Here is a 22,100-nt window from a genome sequence, read left to right as displayed (position 1 = left end):
GAATTGGAGACTTTGGTTGTGAGGTTATAGTTTGGTATAACATTTATTTGCCCTTCAGCTAGCCTAAGATAGAAGTGTATATTTGTGAAGAATTTAAGAGAGTATATGTAGAAAACAATCGAAAATGTGGAAGTATGTTTTTATTCTCCACAAATGCAGACTTTACTTGGTTACGGTTTTAAAAGCAAGTGGCCAGTTATACGCATTTCTGGATCATTCTCTGTGTTTGTGATACTGCTGACTGTTTCCACCAAATGACTCCCAAGTAATAGTGAAGTCCCTGGCCCCTTAACTAGAGGAATACAATTAAAAGTGATGTCAGTGTTTCAGTTATCATATTAGAACATTATTTTTTAATCAGCAGTGTGATTCTTTTCTTCTGAAACCTTAGGGTAATTTAAAATCTTCCCAATTGCTACAAAAAGCATTATATTAAAGGTTTCAGTTGTCATTTAGATTTCATGGTGAGTATCTTGATCCAGAGACTCTCAGAGGCTGAAAAACTATGTCAAAGAACCAATGCCAGTGGACAAATTCAGCATCAGTTTGGCTAATTAAGCAAACTCTCAGTAAACGTTGCTTGGCAACGGTTATCTTTGTAAACACACCTTGTGATCCAGGGGCAAGAGATGGAAGACGTCCACGTTGTTGATCCTTCACATTTCTCCAGGCATGTATGCAGGAACTCTGTCTGTATTCAGTCCTTTATGACGCATGTCCGTGTAAGGATCAGAGGTACAGCAGAAGGAATAAAAAAGACAAATGGTTTGAGGAAGGAAAATATCTCAAAAAGAAAATGATAATAATCTTGTAATATTGTCATCTATGTACCTGATCACTTTCTTAGACATGTTTCTTTTCACTTCTACTAATTTTGGTTTAAGCTTACATATAAGAAAGGGTTTGCCCCTGGTCTGTTTTCATCTTGTGATATATGTATCTAAAGCATGTCAAAATCTGCTGGGAGTACTATTGTTTTGATTATACTAATTATTGAGTGACCAAGTCTAACAAACAGACCTGCACTTGCACCTCAGATACTGCTTCAAGAACTGGGTCCTGGAGATGGTATCGTCATGGCGTTCGATAACGTCCTGCAGAAACTTCTGGAGGAATATGGGAGTGATGACACAAGAAATGTGAAAGAAACCACAGAGTACTTAAAAACATCATGGATCAATCTCAAACAAAGGTAACTCTAAGGCCCTGGCAGGTAAATGTATATTGTCAAGTTGAGAATTTTATTGCTTTGGCTTTCTCATGGAAACCTGCCAAACATGTGGCTACTACAAGTACATTTTATTATTATTTTTTTATTTTTATACTGTGATGTGCTGAGTTAGTATTATCATACTTAGTACAGAATGTATGCTTATACAGTATGTATTTGAATTTTTACAATGGAGTTTTTTTTTTTTAAATCAGCCTAAACCTTGCCAGTGATTACATGTTCTGATTGTCTTACGCTCTCAGTATTATCTAGAATACACTTTGTAGTCTTCTGATGGTAAGGAGTGCAGGTGTTTACAGATGCATCAGGGTAATGGTATCCCTAAAGGTAATTGCAATAGCGTGCTATTTGGGTGGGGCATCCTAAGTTGAGGACCAGACACACATGGATCCAACACTAGATCCCTGAAATATTCTATGTGCATTTAGGATGTTAGTTAATTTACTATCTTTTTTCCCATTACTTTGTCTAGTCAGAGTATTTGGAACAGCCCAAAATAGAATATGTGTTTACAAGAGAATTTTCTGTCACTTGAACACCTAGAATCTGAGAAACTATGAACAGTGATTAGCATCTCTTTAAGATTGCATATTTATATTCATCATTAGTAAAAAAAGATGTGTACATCATGCATATAGTACTGGGAATGCCTGTGTCTAAGTGAAATTACGCACATCTTTATTAAAATGCAACTGTCTTAAAACCAATTTGGTATCAAAACACATCTATTTTGACATGAATAAAATGGGTATTAGAGCACTTTATATTCCTGATATATTCTGGATAATAAAGTATGGCTAAGCATTTAATAACATTTTGACATGGATAAGTTTTATACATTTCCAGAATGTTATTTTTAGTTATAATCTCTGAAGCTCTGAAAACTCGAAGAGGAGAGTTACAAAGGCAGCATGTGAGGCTGAATGTGTTGTTAGATATGCCTTGGATACTGGAGAAAATAAGACTGGGTTAGCAAAGACAAAACTTCACGAGTGGTTAAAGCAGAGTGGCTATAGTATTGGTCTTTCTAACATTTTACTACAACTTTTCTCTTCTTTTATAATAGGTTATTTGGATATAGTAAGGATATCATAACTCAGGCGGGGAAGAAGGTGAATTAAAAACAGCTTTAATCTTAAGAGATACAGTCCTTGAATATACTTTATCTTTGTGTTTCCAAAAAATCCACGTATAAGAATTAGGACTTTGTTTTCCTTGTAAACTTAAAAAATTGATCCCTTAGGAATGTGTGGCCTGCTTTATTTAGCACCTCCAATTCTTTTTTTTTTTTGCTTTTACTTTGTAAATATTTTAAGACAGCCTACAGCAGTAGTTGGATTAGATGGAAGAGGCAATTAAAAATGAATTATATTGCAAGGTGATTTTTCATTTATCATAGCTAAGACAATCACAACGTTCCAGTTTCTTTGTAGTTACAAGTGGTTGTCCTTATTGTGTTTTCTCTCTGCATTTTTGGGGGGTGGGTGGAAATAAGTAATTATATTAATATTTAGACATGATTTAGATATGTTGTTATCTATAAAGCAGGGAAAACAGAGCAAAACTGGCTCATAGGATCCCTTCATGAATGACAACTAGGGCTTCTGTATGAAAAGAGAGTTTTCTCTTTTAAACACAGTGATATTTACAATTTTTAACTATTTTAAATGGACATCTTTGTAGAATATATAAATCTTTCTTTGCCTTCTTAAAGCTTGTGAATGTATATTTAACTTTTTTTGAATTCTTGGTATTATTGTTGCAAAGATAGAATTAAGGAACCTTAATGGATATAAGTGACCTTAGAGTTCTTCTGAACCAGTGTTTCTCAACCTTTCTTTACATTATCGCTTCCCTAAGGAGCCTTTGTAGACTCATCTTCCCCATGAAATTTTAATACCATGATATACTGTGTACTGTATGGTTGTGCTTTATACATAAAAAGAGTACATTTTTTCACCCTCCCCCTGAAAAGAATGAACCATTTATTACCTCTGTTGAGAATACATGGTCTAATCTAATATTCTCAGGCTCAGAGAAGTTAAGTGATATGTTCAAAGTCATGCAACACAGTCAGGATGATACTTTTCTATACTAAATGGTAATGCTCTTCATGCTGTGAGTTCTGAAGAATTGGCAGTAAATTTATTCAGGTTGCTATACTATGTGAGATTTGGGGCTTTGTTTTGTGCATATAAATTTTGAGTATCGTCTCATTGTCAGGCACTGTACTAAGCTCTTCACACACATAATTTCATTTAATCTTCACAACAACCGCAGGAGAGAGGTAGCATTTTCATCAGTCCCACGTTGATGAATAAACTGAAGTACAGAGAAGTTAAGGAATTACTCAAGACTGCACAGCTTATAATGGCAGAGCTGGGATTGTAATTCAAGCTTGACTGGCAAGTCAGGCTCTTATCGTCTCTAAAAACAGTTTCATTTTTCTTCTTTGAATCAGACTGTCAGCCATTGCTGACATTCTTGGTGACTGCTTTGTGTACCCGCCTCTCAGTTCTGTCTGTAATTCCGCTTACTGATTCTTATCTGTGTTGAGTTTCGAAGCCATATCAGATGAAAGATACGGGGCCTTTTTTATGCATAATGTAATGCACTCCAGTACGTGGCCATCACACCCCGTCTAATGGCTGCTGAGAGGGCTTTTACCATGGCTGCCCTCTTATCTTCCAGCCTGTTCTGTATATACATCATTGTCAGCCAAATTCTGGAGGGGTGAAGGGTTGTTATACTTGCACATGGAATACTGTGCAGCATAATGTGTGAAGTTCAATATCAGCTTTCAAAGGAAATGTTTTGTATGAATTGCAGTTAGCCTAAATAATTTGGCTATTCACAATTATAAGTCCACAGTCCCTTATCTACAATGCTACAATTTCTACAAAATCTAAAAACAGCTTTGATAACAGAAATCTTTGAATTGCCATGCAGCTGTTTATTAAAGTCTTTATTTATTCTGGTTAGTGTGAATAGCCTTGTTCCTTGCTGCAGAAATATTAATGTGTTTGATTGCTTTCCCAGACCCTGCCCAGGGGTAGTAATTAATATAGTTACTTTCATAATATTAGTTTTCTAATGTTCAAAAAAAATCTTAATTCTGAAACACAACTGAGTCCTGATTTTTTGGATTCTTTGAACAGTAGGCCTGTCTCTAATGTTTCTAACTAATCTATATATCCTGACCACTACTGTTTTTACTTATAACTTTTTTTCCTTCCATCTCCTAATGCTAATTAACAAATTTTCTAGTGCCAGTTGAGATAGTGATTGTTGAAATGTGTTTATAGCACAGTCAGTGTGGATGCCTGATTTGGGTCTGAAATGCTATTTTAGCTGTATATATTTTGGCACTCCAGGGCTAAAATAACATTCTATATGTGTATATACGCACACACACACACACACATATACACACATGTATAACACACATGTATATATACACGCACATATATATGTGTGTGTATATACACACACATATAACTGTGTGTATAGACGTGTTTGCACATGCATGTATATACAGGTATGTATATATATGCACACTCATGTATATACACACATAGTTATCTACATTAAAGTATTGTAAAGGAAATGAGACAGTATAACTCTGTGCTATAAACAGTTTCTTAGGAATCACTAATTACTCTGTCTTTTTCTCCTTGTCCTTATTGCATTTTACCTTGCCTATGTTAAGGTATTTCTAGGTTTGTATAGGCAGAACAGAAAGCACAGAGTGTAAGGTATATGGGGCAATCCTTGGTTAAACGCCCATCTTATGCACTTGTCTTCTGTGCTAACCTATAGGAAGTTATTTCAACTCACCGAGTCTCCATTTCCTTGATTCTAAAGTGGAGAACATGTCTGATATGTAGGGTTATTGTGATATCAAAAGTTATGTGTAAAAGTTGTTGGTAGGTAGTATATGCTTAAGAAAAAGTTGCCCAAACTGTCATCATATGCTCTTTCATATAATGTCTTTCTGATGAATCCACTGCCTTTAGTCAAATGCACAGTACTTTCTGGGGTTAAATTAGCAGAAGGTTGAGTCATTATCAGTTGTTTGTCCATAGTCATTTCGAACTCTTTCTACTTTAATTAATGATAAAATACTTCATTGTCTGCTTTTCTGAGTGCAGTATAGATATTCTAAAACTTTATTAACAGATGAAATTTCTTAAAAAATGCAGTTTCCTTAGTTTACAGAATTATCACAGTTGCTGAATTTACCTTGCAATTAAGCATTTTCTGCCAAAGCAAAAATCCAACCATCCTGGGAAGAAAAGGTACAGAATTTAAAAAGACACAATTATTTATTTTTAAAAAAATTTTATTTTTTTTTATTTATTTTATTTTATATTATTTTATGTTCCAGGATACATGTGCAGGACATGCAGGTTTATGACATAGGTAAATGTGGTGGTTTGCTGCATCTGTCAACCTATTACCTAGGTAGTAAGTCCAGCATTCATTAGCTGTATATCCTGATGCTCTCCCTTCTCCTGCCCTCTTCCTACAGGCCCCAGTGTGTTGCTCCCCTCCCTGGGTCCATGTGTTCTCATTGTTGAGCTCACACTTATAAGTGAGAACATGTGGTGTTTGGTTTTCTGTTCCTGCATTAGTTTGCTGAGGATAATGGCTTCCAGTTCCATCCATGTCCCAGCAAAGGACATGATCTCATTCCTTTTTAGGGTTGCATAATATTCCTTGGTATATAGGTACCACATTTTCTTTATCCAGTCCATCATTGATAGGTATTTGGGTTGATTCCATGTCTTAGCTATTGTGAACAGTGCTGCAGTGAACATACACATACCTGTATCTTTATAATAGAATGATTTATATTCCTGTGGATATATACCCAGTAATGGGATTGGTGGGTTGAATGGTAGTTCTGTTGTTAGGTCTTTGAGGAATGCCACACTGTCTTCCACAATGGTCGAATTAATTTACATTCTCACCAACAGCATTAAAGCCTTCCTATTTCTCCACAGCCTCACCAGCATCTGTTGTTTCTTGACTTTTTAATAATTGCCATTCTGACTAGCATGAGATGGTATACCATTGTGGTTTTTGATCTGCATTTCTCTAATGCTCAGTGGTGTTGAGCTTTTTTTCGTATGTTTGGTGGCATAAATGTCCTCTTTTGAGAAGTGTCTGTTTATAAGACACAATTATTTAATGTAGGAGGCACAAATACAGATTTATCCAGTAAGATAACTTTATTTTCTTCCTTTGAAGTGGTATTATCTTTCTCATTAATATTTATTAATTAACAATGGCCAGCTAGACATGTGGAATGTATATAGTTTTCAAAAGGTTATTTAAATATTGTGTATAGTAAAGACTGATTTTCAGGCCGGGCGCAGTGGCTCACACTTGTAATCCCAGCACTTTGGGAGGCCGAGGCGGGCGGATCACGAGGTCAGGAGATCGAGACCATCCTGGCTAACACGGTGAAACCCCATCTCTACTAAAAATACAAAAAAATTAGCCGGGCGTAGTGGCGGGCGCCTGTAGTCCCAGATACTCGGGAGGCTGAGGCAGGAGAATGGCGTGAACCCGGGAGGCGGAGCTTGCAGTGAGCGGAGATCACGCCACTGCACTCCAGCCTGGGTGACAGAGCGAGACTCCATCTCAAAAAAAAAAAAAAAAAAAAAAAAGACTGATTTTGTAACTATTCTGAAAACAGGTTAAGTTTCAAAAATTTAATTTTGATTGATGTTCCAATTAATTTTGTTGTATATTTGGAAGCTTCTATTATATCTGTTACTACTTTTTCAGTAATGATGTTTATTGTCCCTATAGATTAATAAAAATGAAGTTTTCTTCAGCTTTTATTCTTTGTCCAATTTGGTCAATTCCTTTTAACAGTGATCAATAGAAGATACTCATTTTTGGATTGTTTCATAAGGCCTGATACCAGCCAGGCTCAATCTTCAAGCTCTTAAAAACGAATGCTGTAGCAGCTGTCATTCCGGAATGAATGGGCTTAGGTGAAAAGTACAGGTAGCCTTATCCTCCTAGCATGTCCACCAATATGAGGTTCGGAGATTTGGGTCAGTCAACTTGATTTATCCTCTCAGAAGCTTACTTCTTTCCCTGAAAGTCACCTTTATTTTTCAACTTGTTTTATTTTCTTTGCTAGCATTTGATTTTTAGTTTTCCCTTCCAAGTTGGGAATAAAGCTGGCCAAAAAGAGAAGTGTAAAAATTATAGTCTTCTATATTTTCCTCTTCTGTTATGTTGTTTTAATATTTCAAGTATCATTTTATTACTTTTTTTAAAAAACAATTGCCAACAATGTCTTTGTGATAAATGCCTATGAATGTTAATGTTTTCATTTTGTAAATATCAAACTCAAGCATGCGGGTATTTTCTCAGCACATTTAGCTCCATATCAAACAAACTAAAGAGCCAATGCCCACAGAAACAATGCCCACAGTCTTTGTTTTTTTTTTCATTTGCTTCTTTTTCCATTAATTGATTAATCAACTAGTTAAACAAGTATTTATTTAGCTTCCTATTTGCCAAGCTCTGTGACCAGCCCTAAAGATTCAACCATAAATACACCTCATTCCTGCTCCCAGGAAACTGACATTGCCTAGGGGGAGCCTTGTAATGTACGTAAGTGGTAAATAGGAAAATAATACATAATTATAGGAGATTGTTTTGGAGGCGAGAGAAATTAAAGAGGTGCTATGTAAGAGAGGGACTTAACTGAGGCAAATTTAGAAAGCATAACTTTGTGGCATTTGAGCTGGTTCTGAAGGTTAAGAGGGAACCATCTGAAGAAAATTACAGAGTGAACAGCAAATATAAAAGTCATGAGGCAGGAAAGAGCACAGCATGTGGTTGCAATATAATGAATATGACGCTAAGAGCTTGAGGTGTGGTAGGAGAGGAAGGCAGAGGCCAGATCATGCTGAACTTTGTAAGACATGGTGTATTAGTCCGTTTTCGTACTGCCATAAAGAACTGCCTGAGACTGGGTAATTTATAAAGGAAAGAGTTTTAATTGACTTATAGTTCAGCATGGCTGGGGAGACCTCAGGAAACTTAACAATCATGGCGGAAGGTGAAGGGGAAGCAAGGCACCTTCTTCACAAGGCGGCAGGGAGAGAATTGCTGAGTGAAGGGGGAAGAGCTCCTTATAAAACTATCAGATCTTGTGAAAACTCACTCATTATCACGAGAACAACATGGGGGAAACCATCCCCATTATCCAATTATGTCCACCTGGTCTCTCCCTTGACACATGGGGATATAGGGGTTATAATTCAAGGTGAGATTTGGGTGTGGATACAAAACCTAATCATATCACATGGGAAGGAGTTTGGATATTAAAAGTACAATAGAAAGCTATTGGAATTGTTAAGAAAGGGAGTGACACTGTCTAATGTGTATATATATTAAAATTTAATCTCTCTGGATCTTATGTGGACAATAGGTTGCTAGTGGGTATAGCGGAATAATTGGGAAGACCAGAAAGGAAGTGATGGCTGTGGTCCAACTGGGACATGGTGGTCCCCGTGGCTACTGTATGCCAGCAATGATGGAAAGAAGATGGTAGATTTGCGATATGCCTTGGAAGTAGACAAGACATTTTGGTGGATTAGATATATGCCTTAAGGGCTTGGAAACAATCCAAGATGGTATTTTGTAAAAGGATGAGTGGTGGTACTATTCACCGAATTGGGAAAGGATGTGGGAGTTTTGGAAGAACAAAAATTACAAGTTGGGTTTTGATAAGTTTGAGATGCCTGTTAGATATCTAAGTATATAGGTTAAATAGGCAATTATGTATATTAATCTGGAACTCAGATGTGAATTGAGAGTTCTCAGCATTCACCTTGGAGGTTGTTCATGAACATGTGGGACTGGATGAGATCACCAGGGAGGGAGTGAAGATGAAGAAGAGAGGGGTATGCTTAACTGAGTCCATAAGGCCTAGGGTTTGGTGATTGAGCAAAAAAGGAGGAAGGAGCAAAAGGGACTCAGAAAAAATTTCCAATGAAGTGGAAAAAAAATTGCAGATTGTTGTGTTCAGAAATAGAGGGAGGAAAATATCTCTTAGAGGAAATGGAGAGAGGGGAATGTTTCTAAGAAAGAATGATCTACTGGACTGAATTGGACTGAATAATCAAATAAGATGACACAGCACACGATAATTCCACAGCTTGGACATTCCTGGTGATTGTGGAAAGAGCAATTTGGAGGAAGTAATGTGGCCGGAAGCTAGAGAGTGAGATGAAGGTGAAGAAGTAGGAACAGTTTATGGAAACAACTTTAGAGAAGTTTGTGTGAAGATGGACGGAGAGATTAGGTAGTGCTTAGCGTGGGGGCTGTAGGGTTAAGAGACTCGATTGACTTTTCTGTTAAAATGGATTATAGTAAAGCATGTTTGTGTGCCTATGAGAATGACCCACTAGATGAGAGACTGGTGATTAAATGCAGAGGGGACAAAGGAAGGACAGGAAGGCTTTGAGAAGATAAGAAAGTGAGATTTAGAGAATTGGGTTTGGTAAGAACTGGAATGCATTTTTCATTATGACCAGAAAAGGCAACGAGAAGGTGAGTTTAGATGTACATGAACTAGGCCATTAGTGGTGGAAGATGAAAGGTTCTCCGTGCAAGAACTGAGCTTTATGATCCATCAAGCACATTGTCAGTGAGGTTGGAGGTGGGACTAAGAGAAGTTGGAAGAGAGAGGATTGAGTGTAAGATCAGATCTTTGTGAGTGGGATAGAGAGTTTTCTAGGGTAAATTTCTGGTATTGCTGGGCAGTAATGAGTGCCTATTTGTGGTTTATATTATTAAATGTAAGGAAAGGTAGCCCTGTTGAACTACTCTTTAATAGCATTCATCTACTCAATGAGGCAATGAAGAAGAATGCAGATGGAAGTGGGAGAAAGATGGAGCAGGGAAGAGTAAGATCTTTGGAAATGAGAGGAGAACAGGATTGCCTCTGGTCCATAATGGTGTCTAATGCGTCCCTTTCTCTGGGTAGTGTCGTCCCTCACTAGAGCTATGGCTTGGCAAACAGACCTTGAGTTGGATTTCAAACTTCACTTCCTCATTGAGGCAGCGGTCAACCTCTATGTACAGTGCTCCTGAACCTGAAGCTCAGTATAGGAACATAGTGGATACATGTGTTGTGCTTTCCACAGCGGGATTTTGCCTGGAAGATGGGTGAACAATAACCTGGAGGTAGCAGTGGGGAGCAGGGAGGACTCTTATTCCAGCTTCTCAAACTGAGGCATAAAGGATCTGAGAGAAAAAGGAAAAGACTTCATGAAAAGTTTGCAGGGGACCCCATGCAGTGGCTCATGTCTATAATCCAGCACTTCGGGAGGCTAAGGCAGGTGGATTGCTTGAGTCCAGGAGTTCCAGACTAGCCTGGGAAATATGGCAAAACCTCTTCTCTACAAAAAATACAAAAATCAGCTGGGTATGGTGACACATGCCTGTGGTCCCAGCTACTAGGGGGGCTGAGGTGGTAGGTTTGATTGAGCCTAGGAGGTGGAGGTTGCAGTGAGCTATGATCACACCACTGCACTCCAGCCTTGGCGACAGAACCAGACTCTGGAAAAACCAAAAAGTTTGCAGGAGAAATAATGGCCCTATGGAAACTGGTTTCAGTGAAGACAAAAAGGGATTGGTCTGGGAAGATGGAAGTTACTGCAGAGTCTGCCGATCCTAGAAGAGGAGCTCTAGAGCATGGTGGAAGAAGGGTTGGGGGAGTGTGTTGGAGCAGACTGGGGAAGGTATTGGAGTTATGGTTCAATATCGGTTGACTAATGAAGACCAAATATCTGGTAGTGACTTAACTAAAGGGGAAATAGGATGTGGTGAGGGAAATCCTCTCAAGGAAATGGCTCTGTGGTCTTGACTATTTATTTCCTGACAATCACAGCCCCGGGAGAGATGCTCCTTTGGGTTCACAAGGCTGTGGGCAGGGATCATGGGGTAGCAGCAGGGGGTCGTGTTGGGAGTGTCAGTGGGGGCTAGCAGCTTAGGACGGGGTCTCCTTGAGTCCCATGCAGTGAATTTTCAAATATGATGACGATCTATCCTCTACGTAACCAGGATTGGTCACTAAAAGACCATAGATCTTTGGAAATACGTGCAGTGACTGATTCTTCATTTCAACTGCATTTTCCCCCACAGCATGCTTTAATGTATTTCCCAGGTGAATATTATTTAAAAGAACAAAATTACCTTGTGAAGGTGCTCACTGAAAAGTTTAAGGAATTGTTTCATTGTAAGTTTTCTACCTGCCACTCAAACTACTGATGCTGCTGTTTTTCATTCTAAAAGAGATAAATGTATTTAAATATTATATTAATGTAAAGGTCACCTTTTGAGCACACCAAAATTTGGCAACACACATTGATGGGTTTCCTGAGATGCTCTTTTCATTAAACTATTTAAAAAGAGAGACATATCTACTCATGTTCAAATACTCTTTTGACCAATTATAAGTAAATGCACAATTGATTAAATAATATATCTTGTAGCTTAAAATATCAAGTATTATTTAACATCTTTAAAATAACATTTTAAAAAGGCAAGTATGTCATGTTTTATTGTGTTACAAAATGACTATAAGCTATAGGGTGTCATAGCTGCTTTTATTACAAAAATATCTTTTTAAAGCTAAGCGTTTACATTTAAAAAAAAAATCCTACTTCCCTTTAATGTAAAGTATTATAAATCTGTCACCCGTGGATGTCCTTAAATCTTTTATGGGAAGCTATTTATATTTTTAGTTGGTGTCATTTCTTGCAGTAAAGACTTTTATAGTCTGTTACTTCTTCTGTTTGAAGTAAAAATTATTTCTGCTAATGTTACCCTTCTAAACTTAAAATGTTGTATCTTTAGGTTTTCAGCCTGTGTTCTTTGTGATTTGTAGATTTAACAAAAGATTTTTAAAAAATTTTCTTTGCCTTTGTCTTCTAGCCACAAATTCCTAATCTTAAAATCATTTCTTTTCTTGTAACAGCATTCCTTCCCTTGTATTATCTCGTTACTTTTCTCAATACGTCCTCTAGCTGTGTTCTGATCTTTCTTGAGACGTAGCAGTCAGAACTGCCAAATATAAAATCTACATTGAGAATCATAGACGAATGCAAGTTCAGTGCTGGATGCGATCTTAGAACTCTTCCACATTAATGCTTCCCAACCTTTTTTGCGATCGGCACACTACTCATCTATTCCCGCCGGTCACCTTTCGTTTACATGCAGCGATTCTTAATGAAGCTGAATTTGAAACTAGGGATGGAGGTGAGAGTGGAGGAACACTTCTAGTAGGTTTTGTGATTTCTGTGATGGATTATGTAGTTTTAAAAGGATCTCTGGAGATTTTGAAATGGGTAATTTACTGATCCAGTACAAGCCCCTTATTTTAAGGATGAAATAAATAAATTGGAGATTTGAAATGATTTACCCCAAACCATACAGCTAGTAAATGGTGGAGGTGATAGAATTAGGTCATTGTCTTCTGAGAGCAGTGTACACAAATGGCATTAAAGGGGGTATATTAGCCTGTGTAATAAAGTATGAATACGTGTTCCTGAGACTCTAATTTCAGTGATTTTATTGACTTATGATATTATGATAAATCATGTGGAATTCCTTGAGAATGGATAAAAAATCTTGTAATATTGAGTATACCATACTCTAGCCTGGGGTCTAATTTTTAAAAGTAAGAAAAAATAAACTGGAGGTGGAGGAAACAACTAAGCTATAGTCTATTAGAAATTTTATATAAATTATATTAATTTCAAAAATCAGAATATAAAATAACATGTATAAGCTATGATTTTAAATTTAAACACATACATTCATTATAATAATATGAAGACAATTTGAACTGCTATAAGTAGGGTTTGACTTTTAGTATAGTCATTATGTTTAGTAGTTAAGTTTATGATAAAAATTTGATACCAGCTATATATGCATTAAAAAAAATTCCAGGACACTTATCATTAAATTTCACATTTGCATGCAATAAGCAAAATTAATTTCCTAGTATTTCACCAAATTCATACATGAGTTTAGGGAAAATATTTACTGAGTATTCACTATATCTTGATACATTTATATGTGTATGCCTCATTTTCTCCTTAAAATATTGCTGCAATATGGAGATGTTATTCCTATTGCTGTATAAGTTTATTCAATAAATACTTGTTGAGTTGCTACTGTATGTAGGTCCTGGTCCTACTGGGTGCACTGATGAGCAACAGCTTTAAACGGGCAAGAAAACAATTGCTTACTGTCATGATCAGAGATACAATGAGGAAGGCAGAAAAGTGTCCCCCAAAGAGATTATTCTGGATTTTCTGGGTGAGCCCCATTTCATCCCAGGAGCCCTTAAAAGTGGAGGAGGCGGCAGAAGAGTGGTTCAGAGAGATGTGATGTGAGGACTTTACCTGCTGTTGCTGGATTTGAAGGTGGAGGAAGTGGCTGTGAGTCAAGGAACGTGGCAACCTCTGGAAGTTGGAAAAGAAGAGGAACCAGATTCACCCCTAGACCCTCCAGAAATAAATGCAGCCCTGATAACTTGATTTTAGTCTAGTGGAGACCCGTGTTGATCACTGGCCTACAAAACTGTAAGATAATAAACTTGTGTTGCTTTATACCACAAAGTTGATGGTTATTTATGATAGCAGTGATGAAACACCAACAGCCATGGTAGGGGAAACTATGGGATGCCTTGGGGAAGGTACCATGGTTTTGGAAAGTGTTTGCACCCAGGTCTGGAGGGTCAGTAGAAGTTAACCAGGTGGGATGGGGAAAATTAGTGGAGGCTGGAGGAGAGGAGCAGGAGGATATTTAAGGTAAAAAAAGTAAAATGTAGAGTTCTGGATGTGACAGAGGTAGTGACTGCTCAGAGGATTAATAATTGGTTCATTTTTATAGATAAATGACATATGAAGTATGGAGTGGGGAGATGCCTCCTGGGGAGGTGAGCCAGAGTCAGATCATGGAAAACCTGTGTATCAGGCAAAGTTTAGGGATGATGAAGACAATCCTTGCCCAAGCACTCGTGGCTAGTGAGCGATGGAGCTTTGTCTACCTTAAACCAAAATCCATATTTTTTTACTTATATAACCAACAAAGTAGACATCTCTTACAAAACAACTAAAATTTGTTTTTCCGAAAGCTTCCTACAAAGTGAATATTTTTAAAGTAGTATCTCTTTTCCCACTGATGATCGGTAGATAATTTGTCAATAGGTGGTCTAGCTTCCGGAATGAGAATGTTCCACTGGTCACCAAAGTGTGCTGCTGAAGTTACTGTACCCAGTGGAATACTGTCTGAGGCCAAGTGCTCACGGTCCTCTTAGCTCACTTTTCCTTTGAAGCGTGACCTTAGTTTGTCTACCTCCCCTCCTAGCCTCATCCTTTATACTTGCTAGGTATCTAAATATCTGTCATATAAAGAGAATCATCTGCCTTTACCCTTAGGGTTCTTAGACATTCGCGTCCTTTTCCCTAGTTTGGACATTCTCAGGGTTTAATAGAATTAATCTGTAATGATCTCTTTTTACATTAGCTGTTGCCATATAACCTATTATGTGCATATGAATATTCTTAAATAATAAAAAAATTCTGATTATAGGAAATGAAGGTGTTTGACCTTACTAAATTTTTTAATGACTCAATTTTATATATTGAATGTTCTTAAAGGAGAATTGTCTGTTTGTAGTGGATTGATTGCATATGTGCACTCCTTTAATCTTTGTTTTCTAGTGCCTTTTTAGCACAGCCTTCATTTGGCTATTCTTAATGTTTTTTCTGTTGATGTTTTAAAAATAGAAAATATGGGCAGGGTTTGGGGAAGGATAAAACACCACCAACAACAACCACTCAAATTCTAGTGGGTAACTTCTAAATTTTAAAAATTAAAAAAATATTCGCCTATGATTACAAAAAGACCAACAACCACTAAGCACTGAAAGGCTTATAACAGAATATAGTTCTTTTCTCTCGACTCACTGCAGTCCCCTTCCTAGAGGCAACTATTCTCCTTACCTTCTTCTATCATTTTTACATTTCCATATTCTAAATAAAATGGGTATGCCATCATCTTTCAATTCTTCAGTATTAGACATTGTCTGCTGACAGCCTATTTTGGTAAATACATAGGAAGTTGCTTAGGGATGCTACTGTTCTTTTCCCTGCTTCGTCATTGAATTTTAGGTAAATACATATACAGTGCTGACATTATTTTGCCTGTCCAAACATTATTACCAGCTAAAGACTGAGGTTTACTGTAATTTTGTTTCCTATGTGTTTGTTTTACCTGAAATTAATAATTGCCTTATTTTTATATGCCTAATTTTCTTTGCACCTATTGCTAATCCCTCCCACATTTTCCAGTGACCTGACAGTACAATATTCCACAAAGCCAGTCACATTAAGCAGGCTATCACTTCTAATACTGTTCCTTGGTCCTTGGTGACATCTCTTCTGGAGACATGCTTTCTAGGCCTGCTACACAGCCATCATGCTGGGTATTTGCTTTGCTCCTAGTTTAGAATCCCTCTTTCTTGGATCTCATGGAAGTTTCGTGTTATTCATTTGTTTTTGCCTTTTTTTTTTTTTTTTTGATTTATTTGTTTTCTTCTTTGGGGAGATTTCCTCATTTTGTCTGAGTGTATCCTTTGTAAGTTTTGTCACGTTAAAACAGGAATACAGAGTGGTGGCAACGCTGAAGACAGCCCATACGTGCTGCAGTTTGGATTCACACCCTCTTTTCTGTGATCTCCTCTCACTGTTAACAGGAGAGCCCCTTTGCTTCTCCCTGGGTTGGATCTCTTTTTTATGCTTCTCGTATCTTCCTCCTTCTTGATTTGCAAACTGAGTTCTGTGGGGGACATCTAGAAGCTTCTTGAAAAATGGTATGCAGGAGTTATTTTTTATAATTAATTCAATTATTATTTTTAGTTTTTTAAAAAAATTTTTACTTTAAGTTCTGGGATACATGTGCAGAATGTGCAGGTTTGTTACATAGGTATACATGTGCATGGTGGTTTGCTGCAACTATCAACCCGTCATCTAGGTCTTAAGCCCCGCATGCATTAGGCATTTGTCCTAATGCTCTCCCTTCCCTTGCCCCCCACCCCCTGACAGGCCCTGGTGTGTGATGTTTCCCTCCCTGTGTCCATGTGTTCTTATCATTCAACTCCCACTTATAAGTGAGAACATGCAGTGTTTGGTTTTCTGTTCCTGTGTTAGTTTGCTGAGAATGATGGTTTCCAGCTTCATCCATGTCCCTGCAAAGGACATGAACTCATTCTTTTTTATGGCTGCATAGTATTCCATGTTGTATATGTGCCACATTTTCTTTATCCAGTCTATCATTGATAGGCATTTGGGTTGGTTCCCAGTCTTTGCTATTGTAAATAGTGCTACAGTAAACATACATGTGCATGTGTCTTTATAGTAGAATGATTTATAATCTTTTGCGTGTATACCCAGTAATGGGATTGCTGGGTCAAATGTTATTTCTGGTTCTAGATCCTTGAGGAATCACCACACTGTCTTCCGCAATAATTGAACTAATTTACACTCCAACCAACAGTGTAAAAGCATTTCTATTTCTCCACATCCTCTCCAGCATCTGTTGTATCCTGACTTTTTAGTAATTGCCATTCTAACTGGTGTGAGATGGTATCTCATTGTGGTTTTGAGCTTTTTTTCATCTGTTTGTTGGCTGCATAAATGTCTTCTTTTGAGAAATGTCTGTTGATATCCTTCGCCTACTTTTTGATTTGGTAGTTTGATTTTTTCTTGTAAATTGTTTAAGTGTAGGAGCTAATTTTAAAGACATAGCATGGCCGGGCACAGTGGCTCAGCCTGTAATGCCAGTATTTTGGGAGGCTGAGGCAGGCATATCACTTGAGGTCGGGAGTTGGAGACCAGCCTGGCCAACATGGTGAAACCCTTTCTCTACTAAAAAAAAATACAAAAATTTGCTGGGCATGGTGGCACATGCCTGTAGTTCCAGCACTTTGGGAGGCCGAGGTGGGCCGATCACCTGAGGTCAAGAGTTTGAGACCAGCCCGGTCAACATGGTGAAATCCTGTCTCTATTAAAAAAATACAAAAATTAGCCAGGTGTAGTGGCAGGCACCGATAATCCCAGCTACTTGGGAGGCTGAGGCAGGAGAATTACTTGAACTTGGGAGGTAGAGGTGGCAGTGAGCTGAGATCACACCACTGCACTCCAGCCTTGGTGACAGAGCAAGACTCCGTTTCTAAAATAAAATAAAATAAAATAAAATAAAGTAAAATAAAATAAAATAAAGTAAAGGAATATTATGCAAAGATTGTCATTTTGTAAATACTTGTATAAATAGGAGGTATAAAAAGTATGAAGGTATAAAAAGTTCTGCTGAAATGCAGTTTTAGAATGGGTGGAAAGATACGAAAACTATAGAATGTAGTTAAAATACAATTTAAGAATGAAACAAGATCATCATTCAAGGCCTTTTTCCAGGATTCATGTGATTAATCGTTGTTTGAAGAGGATTATTGACCTTTTACGAACTCATAACAAGGAAACCAAACTGGGATGGAATGTTCTGGAAGAGGTAGTCCTTAACCCTTAAAGGAGTGGTAGGATTGTGGTAGGATTGTGATAAATGGAGAGGGTCAGCAGGACATTTTTATATGGCTATAACATTTTCTTGTGGACACAATATTAAGAATATTCTAGAGAAAAAGGAGCACACCACTGTTACCTAAACAGAGTATTGAAGAAAACTAGGGGATAAAGTTGGAGAAGTAAACTGGGATCAATTATGGAAGAAATTAAATTCCAGGCGAGGAAATTTGAATTGATTCTGCAGGTTAAGAAGTAAGTGCTAGGGTGAGGTTGATGACATTCAAGAATGTCATATAAACAGAATGTTAGTGTGTAGTCTTTAGTGTCTGGTTTCTTTGACTTAGCAGAATGCATGTGAGATTCCATGCATGTTGTTGCGTGTATCAGTAGTTTGCTTATATTTATTGTGGAATAGTATTCCATTGTATCCCTGTACAAAACTTTGTCTATCTGTATGTAATACCAGTTGGTATTTGGGTTGTTTTCAGTTTTTGGCCATTACCAATAAGGCTGCTATATACACTGGCATACAGAGTTTATATAGACATATGGTGGTGTTTTTTTGTTGTTGTTTGTTTTTGAGACAGTCTCACTCTGTCACTCACACTGGGGTGCAGTGGTACAATCTTGGCTCACTGCAACCTCTGCCTCCTGAGTTCAAGCAATTCTCACTGCCTCAGCCTCCCGAGTAGCTGGGATTACAGGCATGCCCCACCATGCCCAGCTAATTTTTGTATTTTTAGTGGAGAAGGGATTTCACTATGTTGTCCAGGCTGGTCTTGAACTCCTGACCTCAAGTAATCTGCCTGCCTCGGCCTCCCAAAGTGCTGGGACTACAGGCATGAGCCACTGTGCCCCACCTAGACATATGTTTTTGTTTCTCTTGGATAAATACCTAGGGGTAAGATTGCTGAGTTGTATCATTAATGTGTGGTTAGCTTTATAACAAACTGCCAGCTGTTTTTCAAAATGGCTGTACTTTTACCTGTGACGTATGAGAGTTGCAGTTACTCCACATTCCTGCCAACCCTTGGTATAGTCATTTTCTTAAAGCCATTTTAACATGAAGCAAGGTCTCATTATGGTTTGAATTTACATTTTTCTAATGATTAATGTGCTGAGCATATTTTCATTTGCTTGTCATCTAAACATCTTCTATGGTAATGTATAAGTTTAAATCTTTTGCCCATTTTTAAAAATATGTTAAAAAAGATACTGCATCATTATAAAATAAAATAAAAATGCCAAAAAGTACAAATAGGAAAGTAAACGAACTTAAATCCCAGCACCCAAAAATAACTGTTTGAATATTAAGTTAATATTCCAGACATTTCTCCCTCTATGTATATATACAGATAGAAGGACAGATGGGTAGATGGATGAATGGATGGACAGAGAGAAAAAATACATGTAAATAAAGTCTATTAGATATGCTGATGTCTACTGTGATACAATTTGTATACGGTAGTCCCCCCTTATCCATGGTTTTGCTTGCTGTGGTTTCAGTTACCTGTGGTGTATACAAAAAGAAATCTTGAGAGAGAGAGCGATCACATTGACAGAAGTTTTACACAGTATATTGTTATGATTGTTCTATTTTATTATTAGTTATTATCATCAGTGTCTTACTGTGCCTAATTTATAATGTAAAAATAGGTATGATGCATGGGAAAAAACATGGTGTTTGTAAGGTTTGGCACTATCTGTGGTTTCAGACATTCACTGGGGATCTTGAAATGTATCCCCTACAGATCAGGAGGGACTGCTGTATCACAAAATTCATCAGGATTTTTAGTATATTCACCATGTTGGGTAACCATCACTACTCTTAATTTCAGAAAATGTATCATCCTCCCAAGAAACCCCATACCATTAGTAGTCAGCCTCCATTGTCCTGCACCATGCAATCCTAGGCAACACCTAATCTACTTTCTCTCTATATATGAATTTACCTATTTTGGAAATTTTATATAAATGGAATTTCACCATATGTGGCCCTTTGCGTCTAACTTCTTTCACTTAACATAGTGTTTTCAAGGTTCATCCATATTGTAACACGTGTCAGTACTTCATCCTTTTTTTTTTTTTTTTTTTTGAGACGGAATCTCGCTCTGTCGCCCAGGCTGGAGTGCAGTGGTGCAATCTCGGCTCACTGCAACCTCTGCCTCCTGGGTTCATGCCATTCTCCTGCGTCAACCTCCTGAGTAGCTGGGACTACAGGCATCTGCCACCATGCCCGGCTAATTTTTTATATTTTTAGTAGAGATAGGGTTTCACCATGTTAGCCAGGATGGTCTCGATCTCCTGACCTCGTGATCCGCCTACCTCGGCCTCCCAAAGTACTGGTATTACAGGCGTGAGCCACCACGCCTGGCCACTTCATTTCTTTTTATGGGTGAATAATATTCTATGTATAGATATAGTGTATTTTGTTTATTAATTTCTCTGTCAGTCTAGGTTGATTCTACTAGTTGGCCATTATATAGATAATGCTGCTACAAACATTTGTGTACAGGTTTTTCTGTGGAAATATTTCCAGTTCTCTTGGATTTAAATACCTAGGAGTGAAATTATCGATACTAATTTTTAAAATTGAGTTGTTTTCTTATTATAGAGCTCTGAAGAACATAAAGTTTTAAATGTTGAATTTACAGGTGTGTGTATCTCTTAACTCATATAACTCCAAGATAGCTCTGTGTTCTAATTTTGATGTAGATTTAATGAAGGGTTTATAGAAGCTTATTTGTCCAATGCATTCTAAATATTACTAAATAAGAAACCAACTTGTATAGATATGAATTGTTTAAAATATATAAAGTCAGCTGCTTCAATTATTTTTATTTTGTCTGAAATATTTCTTCAGATTTTATTTCTTCCTAGAATTCATTTAGCCACTGACTGTATGAGCATTTGTTGATATTGTCTTTATGTAAGTCAACACAAAGGCAATTTTATTGACTTACATAAAGGCAGTATCAACAAATATTCATATAATCACTGACTGTATGAATATTTAATCCTTAAAGGAGTGGTAGGATTCAGTGACTGAATGAATACAATTGCCTTTTGTATTGACCTACAACATATGGGGGAATAATTTAACTTACAATTATGAGCTGTAAAATGTAGTTATAATTATTTTATGATATGGATGTGATTTTAATATTTTTATGGCTCTCCCCCTTTCACTCTTCTCAGAATTCACATGACCACCCCACTAAGGATTATTCAAGACACACATACAAATAAATCTCCCAGTTACCTATGGTGACTTGAATAAAAGGTCCTTTGGGGGCTGCCTGTTAGTTTTTTGTTTAGGGGATGCGTGATGTGGAATGTCACACTGTAAGTAATGGAGCCATGCTGTCATATTGTTACTTTCAGTATTGCTGACAGACAGAACGCCTTGGAGGCTGAGTGGAGGACGGTGCAAGCCTCTCGCAGAGATCTGGAAAACTTCCTAAAGTGGATCCAAGAAGCAGAGACCACAGTGAATGTGCTTGCGGATGCCTCTCATCGGGAGAACGCTCTTCAGGATAGTATCTTGGCCAGGGAACTGAAACAGCAGATGCAGGTAAGTGCATGGGAAACCACACCAGTACTCGTGTTTGCTCTGTGCGCTTTTGATCCCTCTGCATGCAAATGTGTTACCCTTAAAAGGTGAGGTTGTCACTTTATTCTCTTATGAAATCCGTGCTCTCCTGTGAATAATAGGTTTCTTGAAATAAGCTCTATTAGATATTTTTACTTAATGTTAGAGGGAAAAAACCCACCTTGTTTTATGGAAGTAATAATTGTTTATTTAGAGTTAGAGGCTCACAGCTATTCTGCTTTTTGTCATTTTAAGCCCTATTACGGTTAGCTTTATTGAATCCTAAATTATAAGGGCATTTTCCCTTAATGTGAAGTGTTTCTTTCTCCATTTATTATACATACTTATTATAAAAGCTGCAAAAGCTCTATGGCTTAGTTTATAACTAAGAATAGTAGGCTTGATGGTATTACTTTTATGGCATTAGCTTGATAACTGTGATTGTATGTGTAGTCTGAGGTTCAAATATTTCTTCTACACAAAATGTGCTAATATAAAACTTTTCATTTACAAACATTATGAGGAATCTTATGAAATACGTCTGAATCTTTTTCTGCCCTCAAGTAGTTCTGCTTTAGTGCTCTTGAACCTTCCAGTTCAAAATCTGATTCAGGCAGAGCGTGGTGCCTCATGCCTGTAATCCCAG

At 37.4% G+C, this 22,100-nt stretch overlaps 1 protein-coding gene across 6 annotated transcripts in view; it reads left to right on the top strand.

Moving 5' to 3' along the window:
* Nucleotides 1-22,100, top strand: part of LOC116463082 (utrophin) — a 565,754-nt gene that overhangs the window by 270,062 nt on the left and 273,592 nt on the right. For all 6 annotated transcript variants that reach the window (XM_032146039.2, XM_032146038.2, XM_032146037.2 and 3 more), the window contains exons 49-50: nucleotides 1,038-1,192; nucleotides 21,247-21,436. In XM_032146039.2, the coding sequence (XP_032001930.1) occupies nucleotides 1,038-1,192; nucleotides 21,247-21,436 (345 nt within the window). The remainder of the gene's footprint in view (nucleotides 1-1,037; nucleotides 1,193-21,246; nucleotides 21,437-22,100) is intronic.

Source organism: Hylobates moloch, unplaced genomic scaffold (assembly GCF_009828535.3).
Source record: "Hylobates moloch isolate HMO894 unplaced genomic scaffold, HMol_V3 SCAFFOLD_27, whole genome shotgun sequence".
Classification (NCBI taxonomy): Eukaryota; Metazoa; Chordata; class Mammalia; order Primates; family Hylobatidae; genus Hylobates; species Hylobates moloch.
This window is presented reverse-complemented; position numbering and strand designations above follow the sequence as displayed.